Raw genomic sequence first — 22,903 nt, 5'->3', positions numbered from 1 at the left:
CCTTATTTCCATTCTAAAAGGTCTTCCCTTTACTCCAAGGCTGTGCGCTCATATATTAGTCTCTCCTACCAATGGACCAGGCCATTTTGTGTGTTTCAATTAGGATGCCCTCTGATCCTTTTAAACTCCATCGAGTATCACCCCAGAGTCCTCAAATGTTCCTCAGCTTTTCATTACTGGGATCATTCTCGTGAACCTCCTCTCAACATGCTACAGGGTCAGTACATCCTTCCTGAGATATGGGGCCCAAAACTGTGCACAATACTCCAAATGTGGTTTGACCAGACCCTCAGAAGTATATCCCTGCTTTTATTTTCAAGTCCTCTCAAAATAAATGCCATCATTGCATTTCTCTTCCTAACAGCCTGCAAGTTTACCTTGAGAGAATCCTGGACCTGAACTCCCAAGTCTGTTTGTACTTCAAACTTCTGAATTTTCTCCCTATTTAGAAAATAGTCCATGCCTCTATTCTTCCTACCAAAGTATATGGCCTCACACTTTGCCACGTTGTACTCCATCTGCCACTTCTTTGCCCACTCTTCTAAACTGTCCAAATCCCTCTGCAGCCTCCCGCCTCCTCAATTCTACCTGTCCCTCTACCTATCTCTATATTGTCTGCAAACTTAGCCAGAATGTCCTCAGTTCTTTCATCTAAATCATTAATGTATAAAGTGAAAAGTTGTGTTCCCAACACTGACCCTTGCAGAACACCACTTGTTCTGCAAGGGTCAGTGTTGGGAACCGTCCTGAGAACCCTTTTATACCACTGTCTGCTTCCTGCCAGACAGCCAAGCTTCTTTCCTTGCTAGTACCTAGTTTCCTGTGCGGCACCTTGTCAAAGGCCTTCTTGAAGTCCAGATAGATAACATCCATTGGCTCTCCTTGGTCTAACCTGCTCATTAGTCCTTCAAAGAATTCTAGTAGATTTATTAGGCATGACCTCCCTTGATGAAATCACGCTGACTTTTCCCTATTTTTTGGATACCCTCTCAAGTATTCAGAAATCTCTTCTGTCACAATGGATTCCAGGATCTTACCCACGACTGAGGTTAGGCTAATCAGTCTGTAATTTTCAGTCTTTTGCTTTACTCCCTTTTTAAACACGAGTGTCACGTTAGTGATTTCCAGTCCGCTGGGACCTTTCCTGATTCTAGCAATTCCTGAAAGTTCACCACTAATACCTGCACTATCTCTTCAGCTATCTCCCTTAGAACTCTGGGGTGTGGTCCATCTGGTCCAGCTGATTTATGCACTTGTGGCCACTCAGTTTTTCTAGCACCATCTCCTTGATGATGGCTACCATAGAAACTCTTAGTTTTCCTTTATATTTCTGGCTAGCTTACCCTCATATTTAATCTTCTCTCCTTTTTTTGTTGCCCTCTGTTGGTCTTTGTAAGCTTCCCAATCCTCTGGTTTCCCACTGTCCTTCGCCATATTATATGCTTTCTCTTTTGTTTTTATGCTATCCCTGACTTCCCTAGTCAGCTGTGCTTGCCTCATCCTCCCTTTACAATTTTTTTTTCCTTAAAAATAACTCTGCATTATCACCTTCTGTCTCCAACTATCAAGCCAATTTTGTATCCAATTGGCAAGCTCACCCTTTAGTTCATGTGATCTAACTTTACTAATTAGTCTATAATGCAGAACCTTGTCAAAGGCTTTACTAAAGTCTGTATAGAGAGAGAGAATGTAGCAGCTAGGTGAGACTCACTGCCTTCGAATCCTGTTGAAACCCCAGCAACAACTACTGAAAGTTAATTAAAAATCTTGGATCTGTGAGACTTTGACCACATCCACTCAAGCTGCTTCTATTGTTCCAACTTAAAACATCCCAACAGCTCATAAGATGTTTATCTCTTAATGACTGCTCAATGCCTGTCCCCAATCTCTCTCTAAAAGAAACCAGGACCTCCTAAGGCCACAGTGTCATAATAACACCAGCTAGTGTTGTCAAACAGAGGGACCTAGGGTCTCAGGTACATAGTTCTTTGACAATTGCATCACCAGTAGACCCTCTGAAGAGAGTCCACCCAGACCCATTACCCTAACTAATGCACCTAACCTACACATCCCCGAACACTATGGGCAATTTAGCATGGCCAATTCACCTAACCTGCACATCTTTGTGGACTGTGGGAGAAAACCGGAGCAAACCCATACAGACACGGGTAAAATGTGCAAACTCCAGACGGACAGTTGCCCGAGGCTGGAATTGAACCTGGGTCCCTGACGCTGTGAGGCAGCATTGCTAACCACTGAGCCACCATGTTGCCATCTCAAATCTCAAATGGTAGATCTGGCTCCAACAGATAATGGCCTATTCTTGCTCCTAATTTATTTTTTATTAGGGCGTCACTGGCTAGGCCAGCATTTATTGCTCAGAGGTCATTTCAGAGTCATTAACATTGCTCAAATCTTTTATGTCTCCATTGATAAATCATTCCCAGCGATCTTTCTTAAGTCTAAAGTTGATGACTTTGCACTCCCCCCACATTGAACTCCATTTGCCACAGTTTTTCCCACTTACTTAACCTAGTACTGACCCATGGAAGGAATTTGTTGCTCACACAGTGGGTCACCAAGTGCAAGCCAAAGAGATGCCAAAGATTTCCAACTAATTTTAGATATTAATTTATGAACTAGGCCAGGATTGACAGACGTGCTGTCTTAGTAATTCACCTGTCTGGATAAAATTGCAGTTTGCATCACAGGAGGAACTGAAGATATAGTTCACAGAAATTGAGTATTTAATGATCTTAAAGTACAGCAAATAGAATGGGTAAACCAATTCCTACTTATTGGCAAAGGAATGATAAATTATGCATTTTGCTGCACTCCAGGGTCTTAAACTAGGGACAAGAACAATCAAGACAATGTGGTTAGCATAATAAAGTAGTTGCAACAAAGAACAATTGCATCTGAGAACCTGCAAAATTACAGAAGCAATTACAGAAAAAGCAACCTGGCAATTTACAGGATATGGATCACCGTAGATATCAGAAACACTCGACAAATTGCTTTGATAAACAATATGCTGTTCTTTATTTTGTACCTTGCACTGTTCAAAGATACATTTTCTATTTTTGTTCTCAGTCTTGTTAATGTAATTTATGCAATTCAGTAGAGGAGCAATTCAACTTTTAAAGCTTTCCAATTGTGTGCTGACCTTTACTGTTGCACGAAGTGGATGAAATAATGGGGCTGCGAGGTGGGTATGTCATGGAACTCTAGATTTTGTTTGCCTCCTGATTACAAAATAGCTGATACCGAAATTCCGAACGTGTGTGCTAATCATTTTTATGTATTATTTGACAATTTAACATATTTGGAGACTGACGTAATAACTGGACTTTGTGCCGATCTTGTTCATGGATGCTTCTGGGGGCAAGTTTCATTGAAGCTGAACAAGGTCACAAAAGTGCAGCATAACACTGTGGTTCATTACTTGAGGAATAGAATTTAAAAGCTGTAAAATAATGCTAATGCTAAACGTATATTTATCATACTTGGAGTACGTTTAAACAAATGAATTCCAGAGAGGGGATGGCCTTGTGATATTACTGCTGGCCTATTAATCCAGAGTTTAGATCAGAGTGGTGCTGGAAAAGCACAGCAGGTCAGGCAGCATTCGAGGAGCAAGAAAATCGACATTTTGGGCAAAAGCCCTTCATCAGGAAATCCAGAGACCCAGGTAATATTCTGGGGACCTGGATTTGAATCCTGCCACAGCATATGGTGGAATTTGAATTCAATAAAAATCTGAAATCTGATGAACACGAAACCATTGTCGACTGTTGGAAAGACCTATCTGGTTCACTAATGTCCTTTAAAAAGGAAACTGCTTTACCTGGTCTGGCCTACATGTGACTCCAGATCCACAGCAACGTGGTTGACTCTGAAATGACCTCTGAGCAATAAATACTGGCCTAGCCAGTGACGCCCTAAAAAGAAATAAATTAGGAGCAGGAGAAGGCCATCAACCTTTGGAGCTAGCTCTACCATTCAATAAAATTATGGCTAATCTGATACAATGCACCATTCTAGTCACAATTTTACCAAAATGATGCAGAGCCTATAAAGGAAATGTTAAATAAATTTACAAAGAAAATGAAGTATTAAAGATTCTAGAAAGCCAGTTGAAGGATAGAACATTATAATCATTACACATTACAAGAATGCGTGTCCTAACCTGACAACCACAATTTAAATCTGTCTCTTTATAGATGAATTCCTAGTTAATGGCTATCACCTACATAGAACCAAAAAAGGAAGGCTTGCATTTATACAATGTTTTTTATGATTACAGGATGTCTCAAAACAGTCAACAAAACATTTTTGAAGTGTAGATACTGTTGTAATTTGGGAAATGTGGCAGTTGATTGATGTACACCAAGCTTCCACAATCAAAATGTGATAAGACCAGACAGTCTGTATTTATGATGTTGACTAAGGGATAAGCCTTGATTCAGGTGCTATGGAAAACTTCCCTGTCCTCCTCCAAAATAGGACCATGTGATCTTTTATGCCTACCCAAGAGGACCAGCAAGGTTTAGGTTTAAAAGTTCCTTAAACAGTCCGACATTGGAATGTTAATGTTGACTTGTGGGATGTGGGTGCCTCTGTCTGAGCCAGCATTTATTGTCCATCCCTGTTTGGCCTTGAGAATGTGGTGGTGAGGTGCCTTCTTGAACTGTAGCAGCCCACCTGCTGTGGGTTTAGCCACAGTGCCAGTAGGGAGGGAAGCCTCCCTTAATGGTGTCAAGCTTCTGGAGTGTTGTTGGAGCTATACTCATCCAGGCAAGTGGTAAGTATTCCATCACACTCCTGACTTGTGCCTTGTAGATGATCGACAGGCTTTGGGGAATCAGGAGGTGAGTTACTCACCGTACTATTTCTAGCCTCTGACCTGCTCTTGTAGGCACTGTTTTTATATGGTGAGTCCAGTTGAGTTTCTGATCAGTGGTCACCCTCAGGATGTTGATATTGGGGGATTCAGAAATAGTAACACCATTGTATGTCAAAGGGCAGCGGTTAGATTGTCTCTTATTGGAGATGGCCATAGCCTTGCCTTTGTGTGGACCACATGTTACTTGCTATTTGTCAGCCCAAGCATGGATATTGTCCAGATCTTGATGCATTTTAATATGGACTGCTTCAATATATGAGGAGTCCATATTGACACCTTCCATCCCTGCACTGATGACTGGGCTTTGAATCCAATATTTGCTGAGTCAGAGGTGAGAGTGCTACCAGCTAAGCCATAGCTGACACAATTAAACAAAATTTATGCACAATTAATACAAAGAGGGTCGAACTATCACAAAAGAATGCCACAGATCCATACAGTCATAGAGATATACAGCATAGAAACAGACTCTTCTGTCCAACTCAGCCATGCTGATCAGATATTCTAAATTAATCTCGACCCATTTGTCAACATTTGGTCCATGACCCTTGTTATGAAGATGAAGGTGTGTACTGTACCTTTAAGAGAGAGTAATGCTGTTCTGAACTGAGAGATTACAAGCACCTGTTTATAGGACTAGATGGCAGTCCCAGAGTGTATGTAAAATTGAAGAGATGTAACATTTGATTGTGAATGGATAGCTGAGTTTTGGTTGCAGTTTTGACAACAATTTGAATTTAACCAATCAGTTTAAATTATGCCCCAGGATACTAAAACCCAATAAAATTTGAATTTATTGTTTTGCTAGCATCAAACCAATGAGATGATCCAGTGTTGAGGTGGGTTTAAAATTTTAAAAATTGGTCAGAGAGCAACTGCCATTGAGACAGAAATGAAGGGAGAGCTAACATCTTGCTCTCCAAGAAATTAGGAAGCACTCTCTATCAAAGGGACCTTTTCATATGAAACATACTTGCAGTAAAAAGAATGAAGACAATCCAGGGAGTTCAGCAGCTGGAAGAGTGAAGTCCCAGAAGAAAACAGGGTCTGTTTAGTTTGAAATTACATTAATGTAAGTTTAATAAGTATCTTGTTGGAACAGCATAGTTATAGAGTTGAAGACAGATAATAAGCAGTTCAGAGAAATGGGGGGCTTAAAACTGTGAATAGTTGTTTAATGTTCACTGTTATAGTTAAAAAATAAATTGAAATTATTTTCTTTAAAGAATGGATTTTATGAGTTCTCTGTCACTCACATTTTAACAGATTACAAGGTGAGGTGAGCTTTTTTGGGTGTCTGGTTTAATTAACAGAGAGGTTCACCTCCGTATCGTAACACCCTCTAACCCCTTCCTATTCATATACTCATCCAGATACTTTTCAAATGTTGGAATTGTACCAGCTTCCACCACCTCCTTTGGCAGCTCATTCCATACACGTACCACCCTCTGTGTGAAAAAAGTCCCTTTTTATATCTTGCCCCTCTCACCTTAAACCTATGCCATCCAGTTTTGGATTCCCCAACTTTGGGAAAAAGACCTTGACTACCCACTCTATTCATGTCCCTCATGATTTTATAAACCTCTATAAGGTCACCCCTCAGCCTCCGACCCTTCAGGTAAAATAGCCTCAGCCTATTTAGCCGCTCCCTATAATTCAAACTCTCCAACTCTGACAACATCCTTTTCTGAACACTTCTGAGTTTCACAACATCTTTCCTATAGCAGGGAAACCAGAACTGCATACAGTATTCTAAAAGTGGCTGAACCAATGTCCTGTACAGCCACAACATGACCTCCCAACTCTATACTCGATGCTTTGACCAATAAAGGAAAGCATACCAAACGCCTTCTTCAATGTCCTATCTACCTGCAACTCTACTTTCAAGGAATATGAACCTGCACTCTTTGTTCAGCAACACTCCCTAGGACCTTACCATTAAGTGTATAAGTCCTTCCCTGATTTGCCTTTCCAAAATGTTGCATCTCACATTTATCTAAATTAAACTCCATCTGTCACTCCTTGGCCCAATTGCCCATTTGATCTAGATCCTGTTTTAGTCTGAGGTAACCTTCGTTGTCCACTATTCCAATTTTGGTTTCATCTGTAAACTTATTGACAATACCTACTATGTTTACATCCAAATCATTTATGTAAATGACAAAAAGCAGTGGACCCAGCACTGATCCTTGGGGTACAGTGCTGGTCACAGGACTCCAGTCTGAAAAGCAACCCTCCACCACCATCCTCTGTCTTCTACCTTTGATCCAATTTGTATCCAAATGGCTAGTTCTTCCTGTATTCCATGTGACCTAAACTTGTTAACCAGTCTACCATGAGGAACCTTGTCGAATGCCTTATTGAAGTCCATATAGGCAACATGCACTGCTCTGCTTTCATCAATGTTTTTCATAATTTCTTTACAAAACTCAATCAAATTAGTGAGATATAAGTTCCCACACACTAAGCCATTTTGACCATTCCTAATCAGTCCTTGCCTTTCCAAATAAATGTAAATCCTGATCCATCAGAATCCACTCCAACAACTTACTCACCATTGATGTCAGGCTCACTGGTCTGTAGTTTCCTGGATCTTTCTTACCATCTTTCTTAAATAATGGCACGCTTCAGCCACCTTCCAGTCTCTGGCACCCTCATCCATGGCTATCTATGATACAAATATCTCAGCAAGGGACCCAACAATCACTTTTGTAGCTTGTAACAAAGTTCAGCACCACTACCACTGTAATATGAACACTTTTCAAGACATCACTTTTTATTTCCCCAAGTTTTCTACCCTCCATATTCTCCTCCACAGTAAATACTGATGCAAAATACTCATCTCCTGTAGTGCCACACACAGGCAGCCTTTGGAGTAAAGAGAAGACTAGTAGGTGACTTGACAAAAAGGCCTTTAAAATTCTGAGGATTTGGCATGGCAGATATGGCGAAAAATATTGCTGCTTCAGGGAGTGTTTGAAACTTGTGTCAAATACAAGGTAGTCACTAATAAATCTAACATGGAATTCAAAGAAACTTCTTTATGCAGAAAGAAGTTGGATACGGAACTTGTTTCCACCGAGTGATTGAGTGATTAGCATGAAAGCATTAAGGAAGGGGGAAGACAGATAAGCATCTGATGGAAAAAAGAATCGATGGATATCTTGGTAAGGTCGGATGATGTGTGATGATGGAGACTCCTGCGTAACATAAACAGCAACGTAGACCAATTATGCCAAACGGCTGTTCCTGTTTGTGGATTCAGTGTCATTCTGTATAAGATCAAGTGGACAAAATGGAAAGACTCACATTTATGCAGATAATTGTGAAATATCTCTGTTTTCCACACTACAGGTTTACTTTGAAGCACAATGTCAGTGGCAGACTTCATAGTCACTTAGCATTTTGCATTGTCCAAATCAAGGAGGTGATTGGCTAAGTAATCTGCAATATGACTGACCAAGCCAATCAGCACAATAGAAATTAGCAATGGACAATGGCCAGCAATGTATGATGCTCACATCATACGAAGGAATAATTGGAAAAAGTCTTTTGGAAGTCCTACATTTTAACCTAAATTTAATATGTTATATGAAACACATCACCTTCTCTTTCCAGGCAGTCCACCAGGCTGATACCAGATATGGGGAGCAGTTGAGTAAGCTGAGTCTGTATTCATTGGAGTTTAGAAGAATGAGACGTGACCTTATTGAAACAAAAATTATTCATAGGGGTCTTCATAGGGGAGATGTGGAAAGGTTGTTTCCCCTTGTCAGATAGTCTGGGACCAGAGGGTATCATCTCAGAAAAGGGGTCACACATTTAAGACAGAGATGAGGAGGAATTTCTTCTATTAGAGGGGAGTGACTCCATGGAATGCATTACCACAGGCTGGGTTGTTAAGTATATTCAAGGCTGAGATAGATACTGGTATTCTCAGTAAGTGAATTAAGAGTTATGGGCAAAAGGCACAAAAGTAAAGGTGAGGATGATCAGATCAGCCATGCCTCAGTGAATGGCAGAGCAGACTCAATGGGCTGAATGGTGTACCTCTGCACCTGTGTCTTTATGGCCTTACTTTCAAATAAGTGGCAACTTGCATTTTTCACTAAAACCCTGGTGCAGGGCTTGACCCAGCTCTGAGACCAGGATCAAGCTGACCATTATGAATCAGACCAGTTACAGATGCTTTTTATGCCATTAAGTATTTGTCATAGATCTCTTTGTATGGAGATGACTGCATGGATTTGCAATTCATCATTTTCTAATGATCTTTGAAATGTAGTATTTGTTTCTTTTAACTATCTTCAAAAACATTTTACAAAATGCTGGAGCATTGCTTGGTAAGGTGTATACTCCATGTAATTAGTATGTTTTTGTATTTTAGGATTATTTGTGGCTATAGGTATGAGTAAATTGTGACCATTGAAATAGTATATTGATTTAACACTAGTTGAATGTTCTTTAAAGGTTCTTTTCAGTTAAGTGGAGTAATGAAATGGAAAAATTAATTACAGATAGCAATAACAAAGGGAGCAGAGGAACAGATATGGAGTTTCAGCAGATAACATACAGGCAAAATGAGCAAAGGTATAGTATGCTTTAATCCACTTATAACTGCAAAGCACTTAAGAAGATGTTATAATGTTTATTGGAAAAACCATTCCAGCTATTGTTAACGTGCTAATGGATTGTATATCAAAATGACCTTATTTAGTCTTAGATTGAGTTCACCACCTGCTCTGGGCTGCAGTCACAGGGAACCAAACTCCAATGACACTCAGTAAAGCAACATAGTTATGTTGCTGGAAAAGTCATTTAGAAGGCCTGGTCTAAGATTATCAACACTGATCACTACTTATGACTCCCATATGCGTCCTCCATAATGAACCAGAGTCTCAAGTACAAATCTCACCATGATGGGAATTTAAATTTAATTAATTCAATAAAGCTGAAATTTAAAAAGTTGGTGTGGCGAGAATGAAACTACTTTATTGCCATAAAATGTACCCATTTACTGTCAATAACTCTCGATTCTGCTCCCTAACAGGAATCTGTCCACCTCTATCTTAAAAATACTGAAGGGCTCTGCCTTCATCACCTTCTGAGGCAGAGTTCCAAAATCTCTCAATCCTGTAAGAGAAAATGTTTCTTTTCATCTCCTGAAAAAGTGAGCCCTAATTTTAAGACAGTGTTCCCTAGTTCTGGACTTGTCCACAACAGGAGGTATCCATGCTACATTCACCTTATCAAGGCTATTCAGGATGATATGGACACAGAATCCCTACAGTTGGAAACAGGCCATTCTGCCCAACAAGTCCACACTAACCCTCCGAAGAATAACCCACCCAGCCCCATTGCCCGACTGCTCTACATTTATCCCAGACTAATACAACTAACTTACACGCCCCTGAGCACTATGGGCAATTTTAACAGGGCCAATTCACCTAAACTGCACATCTTTGGAATGAGGGAGGAAACGGAAGCATCCAGAAGAAACCTACGCAGACATGGAGAATGTGCAACCTCCACACAGACAGTTGCCCGAGGTGGGAATTGAACCCGGTCCCTAGTGCTGTGAGGCAATTGTGCTAACAACTGAGCCACTTATAAACTTCATCCAAATCACTCCTCACTCTTCCAGACTTCAGTGGAAACAAGTCCAGCCTGTCCAACTGCTCCTCAGAGACAACCTGCTCTTTCCAGATATCAATTTAGTAAACTTCTTCTGAATCTGAGCAAGAAAATTATAGTGAGTCTAGTGATATCCTTGGGACAATCTGATCAGGTGACCAGTGCTTCATGTGGTTCTCCAGAGATGGTCCATTGCAGGGATTAGCAACCTTACCAGCAGGAAGCCAAAATTGGCTTAGTTTTAGGAGACAGAGGGTGATGGTAGAAGGCTGTTGGTCTGCCTGCAGGATGGTGTTCAGGTGTCATTCTACAGGGATCAGTGCTGGGCCCCTCAATATTCATGGTATAGAGCATATATCGTGATATTTGTTATGTATATGGTGTGGTTGATAAGTAAGTTTGTGGATGACATGAAACACAGTCCTGGCACCAGTCCAGATTACAGTTAGTGATGAAATGTTTTCCTTCAGTTCCCTTCTGGTTCCTTTGGACCCTATGATTAAGGATTCTGAATCTTTCATTCACTGGTTGAGGTTTCGCCCTTTGACTTTGGAAGTCATTTTTCAAGATGGGAATTTGCCCAGAGAGAGAGAGAGAGAGAGAGAGTTAGTGAGCTGCTCAGGATTTTATTTTACTTCTCTATTCACAGAAGGAAGGGAGAGAGATGATTCCACCTTCCCAGGCTGCATGTTTCTGCTGTATCACCCAGACGCGAAGTTGTAGCTTCTCACCCAGGAACCATTCAAGACGTTGCACTCAGTATTCCTGAACACATACACACACACACACACACAACTGACCTTGGTTAAAAAGCTAAACATTTGCCACCGGGTGAAGTGCCCTCTGCCACATTTTTAAAAAATGTTTGAAAACACAGCTCCTTGTTTAAAGCCATTTTGCCATTTTTAAGTCCAAAAAGAACAAAAATTGTTTGTAAAACAGCGGGAGAGGCTGCAGTTTTCATACACTGAACCAGCACCACTTCACAGAGGAAAGTCACAGCAAGGCATTCGCCTTATGTGCAGTCAGTCCTGTCACCCACAAACCTCCATGTCCCCCTGGCCCTGGCTGTCTCTGACACCCAGAGGACTGCTGTGTTTCCTCAGCCCGCATATGCATTTGTAGCTGACCATCACTGAACCTGCAGAGAGAGAAATAGGAGTGTCAGGCAGCTGTGTCAGATGCTAAATCAGAGAGACGGGGAAGGCTGGAACAATAAATAGAGTGGTCTGGCAATGTTCCTACACTGGTGGGTCTCCAGCTTGATGGCCTCCATAGAAAGGCTGGCTGCAGCCAGCCCGAGCAGAATGCTCAGTGGCTCTATATCTAACTCCTTCTTGAAAACACTCCGTGTTTTGGTGTCAACTTCTTTCTGTGGCAGAGAATTCCACAGGCTCTCCACTCTCTGGGTGTAGGAATTTCTCCTCGTCAGTCCTAAATAGCTTATCCTGTGCACTGAGACTGTGACCCCTGGTTCTGGACTCCTCAGTCATCAGGAACATCCTTCCTGTGATTACTGTGTCTGCTCCTTTGAGAATTTTATAGGTTTCAATGAGATCAGTCTCATGTCTGGGTTTCTCAAAGCCATGCTACAGCATTGAACTTTGTGAGGTAAGAACTGGGCAACTCATTGTAGAACTGAATAGAGGGAACACACCCACATTTTGCAGCTTACAACAGAGGGAGTGTTGTTGTAGATGATGATCAGCCATTGTAAAGCTACAGTGATTCTACAGCACTACAAAGATCGTGTGGGTTAAAAATATTTAAGGATTATTCAGTGGATGTGGGACAATGTGGGACTCTATAGATTTCAATAGGGAGTAGACTCCCTGATGTAACTCATATGTCTTTGGTGCTACACGTGTCAAGTTAATGTCAGGTCTGCATTTTTATGATTAACATTAATCTAAAATACTCGCAGGATTTGTGATAGCAGTGCAGCCTGTATCAAATGTGATAAAAGCTCTTTTTGCACATTTAGAAAACAAAATATTACAAGAACTTTGTCTCTCAATTCATGAGTTAAGCCAAAAAGAAAAGTCACAGTTAGGCAGTTGTGTATTTTTCAGGGACAATGTGAACTGTGTTCAGTTCCAGCCATACAGTGTGACAAGGGACAACGTCAGCAGCCTTCCCCGTGAACATGAGGCTGAGAGAAGGAGCACAGAGAGATTTGGCAGCATACTTCAATCCCAAAACTGTGCAGCACAGAGCTTACAGGAGATCAGCTGTCAGCTGCCAGCAGGTGTGACTCCTATCTTGTTCTTCTCTGTTATTTCTTCTCTTGCATTTTTTCAACAGGGGTGGGGGATTCCAAGTCCTTAATTGCTAGCTGTGTTTGCATGCAGGTGGGTTCCTTTCTTTCTTCACTTGTGAGATGTGGGCATCACTGACTGGGCCAGCATTTATTGCCCGTCCCTAGTTGCTCTTGAGAAGGTAGTGACGAGCTGACTCGTCAAGGTTAGAAATGATCTAGACGTCTGCTGTGCCTGCCAGCTCCCTAGTTTTAACAGCATATGAGCCATAGACTTAGACATGTTATTATTTTCTCCCCATGCCTGGTTTTCCCTGTTTGGGGAGCCTGGAACCAGGTATCACTATCTCAGGATAGGAAGTAGGTGATAGAGGACGGATATTTGATTTAATTTGATGTATTATTGTCACATGTACTGAGATACAGTGAAAAGTATTGTTTTGCATGCTATTTAGCAACTCATCCCTTACAGAAATACATCAGGGTGATGGAATAGAATGCCACCCCTTTATTTTAATCAGTGACTAGTGCCCTGTGCCTCAGGGATCAGTTTTGGGACCACAATTATTCAATATTTATGTAGGTGATTTGGAATCGGGGACCACGTGTAGTGTGTCAAAGTTTGCAGATGTCAATGGAAGAGTAAAGTGTGCAGAGGACTGTGAAATATTGCAGAAGGACATAGATAGTTTAAGTGAGTGGGCAAAGATTTGGCAGATGGAGTACAATATTAATAAATGTGAAATCATCCATTTCAGTAGGAATAACAGTAAAAAGAACTGTTACTTGAATGGTAAGAATTTGCAGCATGCTGCTATGCAGAGGACCTGGGTGTCCTTGTGCACGAATCACAGAGGGTTGGACTGCAGTTACAACAGGTAATTAAGAAGGCAAATGGAATTTTATCCTTCATTGCTAAAACATTTAAAAACAGGGAGGTTGTATAAGGTGCTGGTGAGGCCACACCTGGAGTACTGTTTGCAGTTTTGTTCTCCTTACTTGAGAAAAGATGTCCTAGCACTGCAGCAGGGGTGCATAGGAGGTTGATTTTGGAGTTGAGGTCAACTTATGAGGAGAGACTGAGTAGACTGGGAAGATATTCATTGGAATTTAGCAGAATGAGGGGGGATCTTAGAGAAACATATAAAATTATGAAGGGAAGATATAAGATAGAGAGGATGTTTCCACTGGCGGATGAAACTAGGACAACAGGGCATAACCTCAAAATTAGGGGGAGTAGGTTTAGGACTGAATTGAGAAGGAATTTCTTCACCCAAAGGGTTGTGAATCCACGGAATTCCCTGCCCAATGAAGTATTGAGGCTTCCTCAGTAAACGTTTTTAAAGCTAAGACAGTTTTTTGAACAGTAGAGGAACTAAGGGTTATGGTGAGAGGATAGGTGGGTGGAGCTGAGGCCATGAGAAGATCCGCCATGATCTTATTGAATGGCGGAGCAGGCTTGAGGGGCCAGATGACTACTCTTGCTCCTAGTTTTTATGTTCTTATGTTCTTGTGTAGTGTTCCAGTTACAGAGAAAGTGCAGAAAAAGATCAGCTTCAATGTGTGAAAGGTCTATTCACAAGTCTGATAACAGCGGGGAAGAAGCTGTTTTAGAATCTGTAGGTACGTGTTTTCAAACTTTTGTATCTTCTGCTTGATGGAAGAGGGTGGAAGAGAGTATAACTGGGGTAGGAGGCGTCTTTGATTATGTTGGTTGCTTTCCTGAGGCAGCAGGAAGTGTAGATGCAGTCAGTGGATGGAAAGCTGGTTTGTGAGATGGACTGGGCTGCATTTACAGCTCTGTAAGTTCTTGCAGTCTCAGGCAGAGCATAGCAGGCTGTGATGCATCTGGATAGGATCCTTTCGGTTAAAATCATTTAGATTTAGATTACATTACAGTGTGGAAACAGGCCCTTCGGCCCAACAAGTCCACACTGACCCGCAACCCACCCATACCCCTACATTTACCCCTTACCTAACACTACAGGCAATTTAGCATGGCCAATTCACCTGACCTGCACATCTTTGGACTGTGGGAGGAAACCGGAGCATCTGGAGGAAACCCACGCAGACACGGGGAGAATGTGCAAACTCCACACAGTCAGTCACCTGAGGCGGGAATTGAACCCAGGTCTCTGGCGCTGTGAGGCAGCAGTGCTAACCACTGTGCCGCCCGTAATATTGTGGATATGCCGAATTTCATTAGCCTCCTGAAGAAGTAGAGGCGTTGGTGTGTTGCTTTCTTGACTGCAGTGTGGTCCAGGTCCGATTATTTTCAATATTTACTCCAGGGAATTTGAAGGTCTCGACCATTTCCACCTTCACACCATAGCTACAGTGCTGAAATTGATACCGGCTCCTTTGTTTTGCTGACATTAAGGGAGAGATTGTTGTCTTTACACCATGCCATTAAGTTCTCTATGTCTCTCCTGTATTACTAAGATCTGACCCACTATGGTAGTGTAATCAGCAAACTTTTAAGTGGAGTTTAAGCTGAATTTGATCACACAGTTGTCAAGGCGTTTAGTAGGAGGCTGCGCAGACAGCCGTGTGGGTTGCTGGTGTTCAGGATTCTCGTGAAGGAGGTATTGTCACCTATCCTTACCAACTGCGGTCTGTGGGTCAGGAAATCAAGGATCCAGTTGCAGAGGGGGGAGGAGAGTCCTGGGTCTTGAAATTTGGAGGCTTTGAGCTACAGGGAGAGACTGAATAAGCTGGGGCTGTTTTACCAGAGTGTCGGAGGCTGAGGGGTGACCTTAGAGAGGTTTATAAAATCATAAGGGGCATGGATAGGGTGAATAGACAAGGTATTTTCCTTGGGTTGGGGAGTCCCTGGGTGTTATAAAACTTATCAACTGTAACATTAGTCCCTTCATCCAAGTCATTCATATAAATTATACAATGGGGTACTGAGAGTAGCGTGGATCTTGAAAATGCTCTTGAGAGTCAGACTTATTTCTTGATTTACTTTTAGAAGTCTTACAGTTATTACATTTCAGTAATATAAGAATTTAATTTTGATTCATTTTTAGTTCTTTTAGAGTTATGACATGTAAAAATCATTCAGGTAAGTACATGAAATGCTTGGAGGGATATGAGCCAAGTGCAGGCAAGTGGGACTATTTTGATTTGGGATTATGGTCGGTGTGGACTCTAGATGGACCGAAGGGTCTGTTTCCATGCTGTATGACTTTCTGGCTCCAGCAGTGATCCATGTGACATACCACTTGTTACATCTTACCAACTAGAAAATGACCTATTTATTCTTCCTTTATCTCCTGCTTGCCAGCCAATCTCCTAACCAAGACAATACATAACCCCCACATTTTGAAATTTTATCTTCCACCATAACCTTTGATGTGGCATTTTCTTAAAAGTCTTCTGTAAATCTGAGTACAATACATCCCCGGTCCCCTTAAACTGCAGCACATATTACCACTTCAAAGATATTCAGGTTTTGGAACTGTAGAAGGGGATAGTTTCTCCAAGGAAAATGGAAGGTGCAGTTAGTTATTGGACACTTGGAATGATTTTTATGTTAGACAGTGTTTGACAAGTTTTAGTAGAATTATTGTTATCAAGGATTATCCTGTCTGGGACGTAGATAGGACATTCCATGGCAGTGAGCGTAAATTTGGGATCGTTCATTGTTTTTCTGGTGCTAGAATTAAGGACGTCCATAAATGTTTCAAGCATATTGTTAAAGGTGAGATTGAGAAGCCAGTAATTATTGGACACATCGGTAGGAATAACATTTTTTAGGGAAAAGATTAAACGAATACAGAGTGAATGTAAGAGGTTAGGTAGAAGATTAAAAGATAAAACCTTAAAAGCAGTAATTTCTGGTTACTCGCAATGCAAACTGCAAACGAGGGAAGGAACCAAAGGTTAAATGAGATAAATCAATGACTGAAGAGCTGGACAATTGGAATGTCCTCTGCGATAGGAAAGATCTGTTCAAAAAGGATGGGCCTAACCTGAACTGGAAAGGAACCAAAGCCTTAGCAGGGATTTGCTTATTCCATTAAGGGAGACTTTATGCTGAGACGATAGTCGGCGGGGGTGGGGGAGGGGGGGGAAGAGAAATTCTAAATAGCTGTATAAACAGAATCATTGATGGGAAGGGTTCCAAATGTGAGGAGAGCATGTCAGTTAGAAAAGAAAGACAAGAGAATCAGTGTATGTAGTAACTGAAGAACGAAATTGCATTTATTTCAATGCAAGGGGTCTTACAGATAAGGCTGATGAACTCAGGACATGTTTAAGAACATTGGATTGAGACATAATAGATATTACAGAAACTCGGCTGAGAGACGGACAAGATTGGCAGTTCAGTGTTCCGGATTTTAGATGCTATAGGAAGGATAGAAAAGAAGGCAAGAAAGGTTGGGAGAGGGGTTGATTAAGGAATACATTACTGCTGTAACTAGGGAAGATATTTCTGAAAAATCGTCCAGTGAAAATATATGGGTAGAAATTACAAATAAGATCACTTTGATGAGATTGTGCTATAGGCCCCCCAATAGTAAGAGAGAAATAGAGAAACAAATATGTAATGTGATCTCGGATACATGTAAGCGTAATAAGGTTATAATAATGGGGTTTTTAATTTTTCCAAATATTGACTGGGGCTACCATAGTGCTAAAGGTTTGGATGGTGAAGAATTTGTTAAATGAGTTCAAGAAAATTTTCTTTAATATCAGTATACAGATGCTCCTACTAGAGAAGGAGCAAAATTAGACCTTCTTTTGGGCAATAAGGCAGGGCAGGTGACTGAAGTAAAAGTAGGGAAGCACTTTGGGTCTCACGATCATAATTCTATACATTTCAAAATACTTATGGAAGAGGATACTCCTTCCATAAAAGTTAAAGTTTTTAACTGGAGTTAGGGAAATTCTACTGGTATGAGACAAGAACTTTCAAAAGTTGATTGGAGAAGACTGTTTACAGGTAAATGGATGTCTGAAAAGTGGGAAGAATACAAAGATCAGAGTTCAGAGGCATTTTGTTCCTGTTAGAGTGAGGGATCAGTGTAAGATTAAGGGTAAAATTAAGGAACAATGGATGAATAAAGATATTGAATTTCTAGACAAGAATAAAAGAGTTTCTTATTTTAGGTATAGACAACTTGGTTCAATTGAATCTCTTAATCAATATAAAGAGTGTAGAGGCGTTCTTATGAGAGAAATCAGGAAGGCAAAGAGGGGATGTGCGATAACATTGGCAGATAAAGTTTGGGATAATCCAGAGAGATCCCATAAGAGCAAGAAGGTAACTAGAGAGAGAGTAGGGTTTCTTGAAGGTCAAAGAAGTTGTCTTTGTTTTGAACTGCAGGAGATGGGAGAGATACTAAATGAATATCTTGTCAGTTTTTACTGTGGAGGAAGAAATGAGACTAGAGAATGCAGGGAAATAAACATTGATGTTTCAAAAGCAGTTCACTTTACAGAAAAGGACGTTTGGGAGGGCTTAAAGAATATAAACATGGCTAAATCTCTGGACCTAATCTAATATATCCTAAAACATTGTGGGAAGAAAGAGAGGAAATTATGAGATCCCTTACAAGAATATTCGCATCATTTATAACTACGGGGTGAGGTGTCCAATGACTGGAGGGTGGCTAATGTTATACCTTTGTTTAAGAATACCTTTGTGAGTCTGATTTCGGTTGTAGGTAAATTGTTGGAGGTAATTATAAAAAATAGGATTTATGGACATTTAGAGAGGCAATTGATTAAGAATAGTCAGCGTGGTTTTGTGCAAGAAAAATCATGTCTCATAAACTTTTTGAGGAAGTTACCAAAAATGTTAATGATGGCAGAGCAGTACAATGTTGTTTATTTGGATTTTAGTAAAACCTTTGACAAGGTTCCACACGATAAACTAATTTAGTAAAGTTAGGTCACGTGGGATTCGGAGTGAGCTTGCCGATTGGATACATAATTGGCTTGACGGCAGGAGACAGGGTAATGGTGGAGGGTTGGTTTTTGGATCGGAGGTGAGCAGTGGTGTTCCACTGGCTCCTGTTTTGTTTGTCATTTATATAAATGCTTTGGATGAGAATAAAGAAAGCATGGTTAGTGAGTTTGTAGATGACACCAAAATTGGTGCCATAGTAGACAGTGAAGAAGGCTTTCTAAGGTTACAAAGGTACCTTGATCAAAAGGGTTAATGGGCTGGAAAATGGTCGATGGAGTTCAATCTGGATAAACGTGAGGTATTGCATTTTGGTAAAAGAAACAAGGGTAGGGCCTATACAATTAATGGTCGGGCCTTGGGTAGTGTTGTAGAACAGAGGGACCTAGGGGTGCAGGGACATAATTCTTTGAAGTTTGAGTCGCAAAAAGACAGGGTGGTTAAAAAGGCATTTGACATGCTTGTCTTCATTGCTCAGTATTTTGAGTACAAGAGTTGGGAAGTCATGTTGAGGTTGTACAGGACATTGATGAGGCCTCATCTGGAATACTGTGTCCAGGTCTCCCAGTTATAGGAAGGATATTATTAAGCTGGAGAGGGTTCAGGATGTTGCTGGGTATGGAAGGTTTGAATTATAAAGAAAGGCCAAAGAGGAACACCAGTTTGACTGGGACAACACATCCATCCTGGGACAGGCTAAACAAAGACACGCACGGGAATTCCTAGAAGCCTGGCATTCAAACCAGAACTCCATTAACAAGCATATTGATTTGGACCCCATTTACTAACTTCTCAGATAAAGACCCAGAAATGATATCATCCACCACAACATACCAAGACACATAAATAGCAATGGGACACAACACCAGCGCTTCATCAGAGGCTCACTGATGGTGTTACCTAGCATGATGGTGAAATGTCTGAGAACAAACCTACCAGCTTAGCTAGCAAACTTACAACCTGATCCACAACCTGTGCTACAAATATCTCCAAAATCACATCGAAGTGTCCTATTATGGTGTCTTTAATATTAGCTTCTAACATTTTCCCTGTGATAGTCTTCCCCTCCCTCTTTTGAACAAAAGATGTAAATTATCTACTTTCCATTCTAAAAAAAGCCTTCCCTGAATCTAATGAATGTTGCAAAATTAAAATTATCTTAGTAGCCACTTCTTTTAAGACCCAGTTCCAACAATTTGCAAAGTACAACTTCCCTGGACATTGTAATTTCCTTTCATCCGCTTGTTTTCCAGTTCCTGATTGGTGGTGATTTTGGTGATTTGACTTTTATCTATAATGAAGACTGATGCAAAACCCTTATCTTCTGTTATTAATTTCCAGATTCTTCTTTTCTCCAAGGAGAGTAGTCCTAATTTGTTCAATCTATCCTAATCACTGAAGTTCCCTAATCCTGGAACCATTCTTGTAAATTACCTTAATGTATTTGTAAAAACCCTTTGGATTCTGCTTAACTCTATTTGCCAAAGCTATCTCATGTCCCCTTTTTGCCCTCCTGATTTCTCTCTTAAGTATACTTCTGCTGCCTTTATACTCTTCTAAGGATTCACTCGATCTATCCTGTCTATACTTGGCCTATGCTTCCTTCTTTTTCTTAACCAAACCCTCAATTTCTTTAGTCACCCAGCATTCCCTATACCTAACAGCTTTCCCTTTCACCCTAACAGGAATATACTGTCTCTGGACTCCTGTTATCTCATTTCTGAAAGCTTCCTATTTTCCAGCTATCCCCAATCAGCTTTTGAAAGTTCTTGCCTAATACTGTCAAAAATGGCCTTTCTCCAATTTAGAATTTCAACTTTTAGATCTGGTCTATCCTTTTCCATCACGATTTTAAAATTAATAGAATTATGGTCGCTGGCCCCAAAGTGCTCCCCCACTGACACCTCAGTCACCTGCCCTGCCTTATTTCCCAAGAGTAGGTCAAGTTTTGCACCTCCTCTAGTAGGTACATCCACATACTGAATCAGAAAATTTTCTTGTACACACTTAACAAATTCCTTTCCATCTAAACCCTTAGCACTTGACAGTCCCAGTCTATGTTTGGAAAGTTAAAATCTTCTACCATAACCACTCTATTTATCTTACAGATATCTGAGATCTCCTTACAAATTTGTTTCTCAATTTCCCTCTGACTATTAGGGGGTCCATAATATGATTCCAATCAGGTGATCATCCCTTTTTTATTTCTCAGTTCCACCCAAGTAACTTCCCTGAATGTATTTCCGGGAATATCCTCCCTCAGTACAGCTGTAATGCTATCCCTTATCAAAAATGCCACTTCCCCTCCTTTCTATCCTTTCTATAGCATTTGTATCATGGAATATTAAGCTGCCAGTCCTGTCCATCCCTGAACCTCATATGTATACTTAATGTCCCTTTAAATGCATTATTGCTTTTTGCTTCATTTATTCCTTGTGGTAGCAAGTTCCCTAATTTGACCTTCTCTGGTAATGGTGTTTCCCCTGAATTCCTGTTCAATGTTTTACTGACTGTCTTCCAGTTATGGCCCCTTATTCTGGTCTCCCTCAAGTACAAACACCATCTCTACATCCAAAAACTTAGAAAGGTCTATCAAGAACACTCTTAAGATTTCACAAACCCAGACTATTGAATTTTTCCTGGTAGATATAATTTCTCAGTTCTGGTATCATTTTAGTGATGTATTCTTGCACCTTCTTCAGTACCTCTAAATTCTTTAATAACATATAGACCACATTACCAGTGTACAAGTGTAGTCTAACCAAGGATCTATAAGAGTTTCACATATCTGCTCTCTTTTTCAATCTTCCACTAGAATTGAACAAATGCTTTGTTGACTTTTTCTCCCAGCCCTGTTAACCTTCTGGGCTACTTGCAGTGATTTGCTTGTCAAGGATCGAATAATTCATAAATGCTCCCTGGAGAAGTTTGTCTGAATAGGTTTCAGTTTTTATCAGTGCGCATTTTTGTCTTCCTGCTATTTTGTGATTAGACCAGTGTTTTGTTCTTTTTGCTGTGGGGAAAGAGGCTGATAGTATTATTCTCTGCTGAGCATCGTAAGAGCAAATTAAAATGGGTGAGTTGTGAATAAATGTGATTGACTGAGTACACCTTTCAGCAGTAATATTAATAGAATAGGATAGAATAGGGTGCATTGTTGCAAAAATGCAGCTGTATCAGGGCAACGTGAAATTAATTTGGTTGAAGAAAGCTTTTTGGCTGGTTTGAGCTCATCTTTTTCTGAATTTCAGCACTGCTGTCTTTTTTGTCAGTCTCTGGCAGCTTCTGAAATAGGTTCTGTGTCCTGACGTGACCAATCATTCTTGGCAACTCCATCCAAACAGTTCACCAGCACTCACTTTGGAGCAACACGCCTCATGCTAAATGTAACAACTTCAAATCACTGACCTTTGTCCTCTTGTCTTGCTTCTTTGACGCGTGTTGTGCCTTTCTATTTTGTAGTTTTAATTTGATGGTTGCCCTCTGGTAATGTCGCTCAGACAAGGATCTCGAAGTCCAGGCTAATGCTGAGGTACATGGGTTGAAATCCCACCACCAGTTAAATTAATAAAAACTCTGGATTTGAAAGCTAGTCTCAGTGATCTTGAAACTGTGGACCAATTGCAATAAAAGCCCACCTGGTTCACTAATTAATGCCCTTTGAGAGAAGGAAATCTGCTGTCTTTGCTTGGACTGGCCTCATGATGATTGCAGATCCACTGCAAAGTGGTTGACTGAATTGCCTTTGAAGGGCAATTAGGGGTGTTCAGCAAATGCTGGCATTGTCAGTGATGTCCCTACACCGTGAAAGAATACATTTCTGTAAGATCTTTCTTGAGGCATCTCTTTAAGGCTCAAGAGCTCTGATCTACAGAGCAATTCTTCACAGCTTATTCCTCAATGGTCAAGGACCAGCTTCTTTCAGAACAAGAGGCAGACTATTTAGAACTGAACTGAGTGGTAATTTCTTCATTTCTTCAGTGAATCTTTGGAATTCTCTTCCATAGAAGAATTTAGAGGCTCAATTATTGAGTGCCCTCAAGACAGAGATCGATAGATTTCAAGATATTAAAATTATTGAGGGAGACAGGAAAGTGTGAGAAAAAGGTATTGAAGTAGAAAGTCAGCTGTGATCTCATGGCTGGGTGAGTTTGAAGGGCAGAATGACCTCCCCCTGCAACTGTTTCTT

General features: G+C 40.7%; 1 protein-coding gene across 1 annotated transcript in view; it reads left to right on the top strand.

Moving 5' to 3' along the window:
• Nucleotides 1-22,903, top strand: part of LOC140493762 (DNA polymerase nu-like) — an 80,027-nt gene that overhangs the window by 2,828 nt on the left and 54,296 nt on the right. Inside the window, exons 2-3 of the mRNA XM_072592617.1 lie at nt 9,424-9,496; nt 12,613-12,788. Of these exons, the coding sequence (XP_072448718.1) occupies nt 9,424-9,496; nt 12,613-12,788 (249 nt within the window). The remainder of the gene's footprint in view (nt 1-9,423; nt 9,497-12,612; nt 12,789-22,903) is intronic.

Source organism: Chiloscyllium punctatum, chromosome 2 (genome assembly GCF_047496795.1).
Source record: "Chiloscyllium punctatum isolate Juve2018m chromosome 2, sChiPun1.3, whole genome shotgun sequence".
In the NCBI taxonomy this organism is placed as follows: Eukaryota; Metazoa; Chordata; class Chondrichthyes; order Orectolobiformes; family Hemiscylliidae; genus Chiloscyllium; species Chiloscyllium punctatum.
Note: the sequence above shows the minus strand (reverse complement) of the source record. Positions and strands in the feature narration are given on the sequence as shown.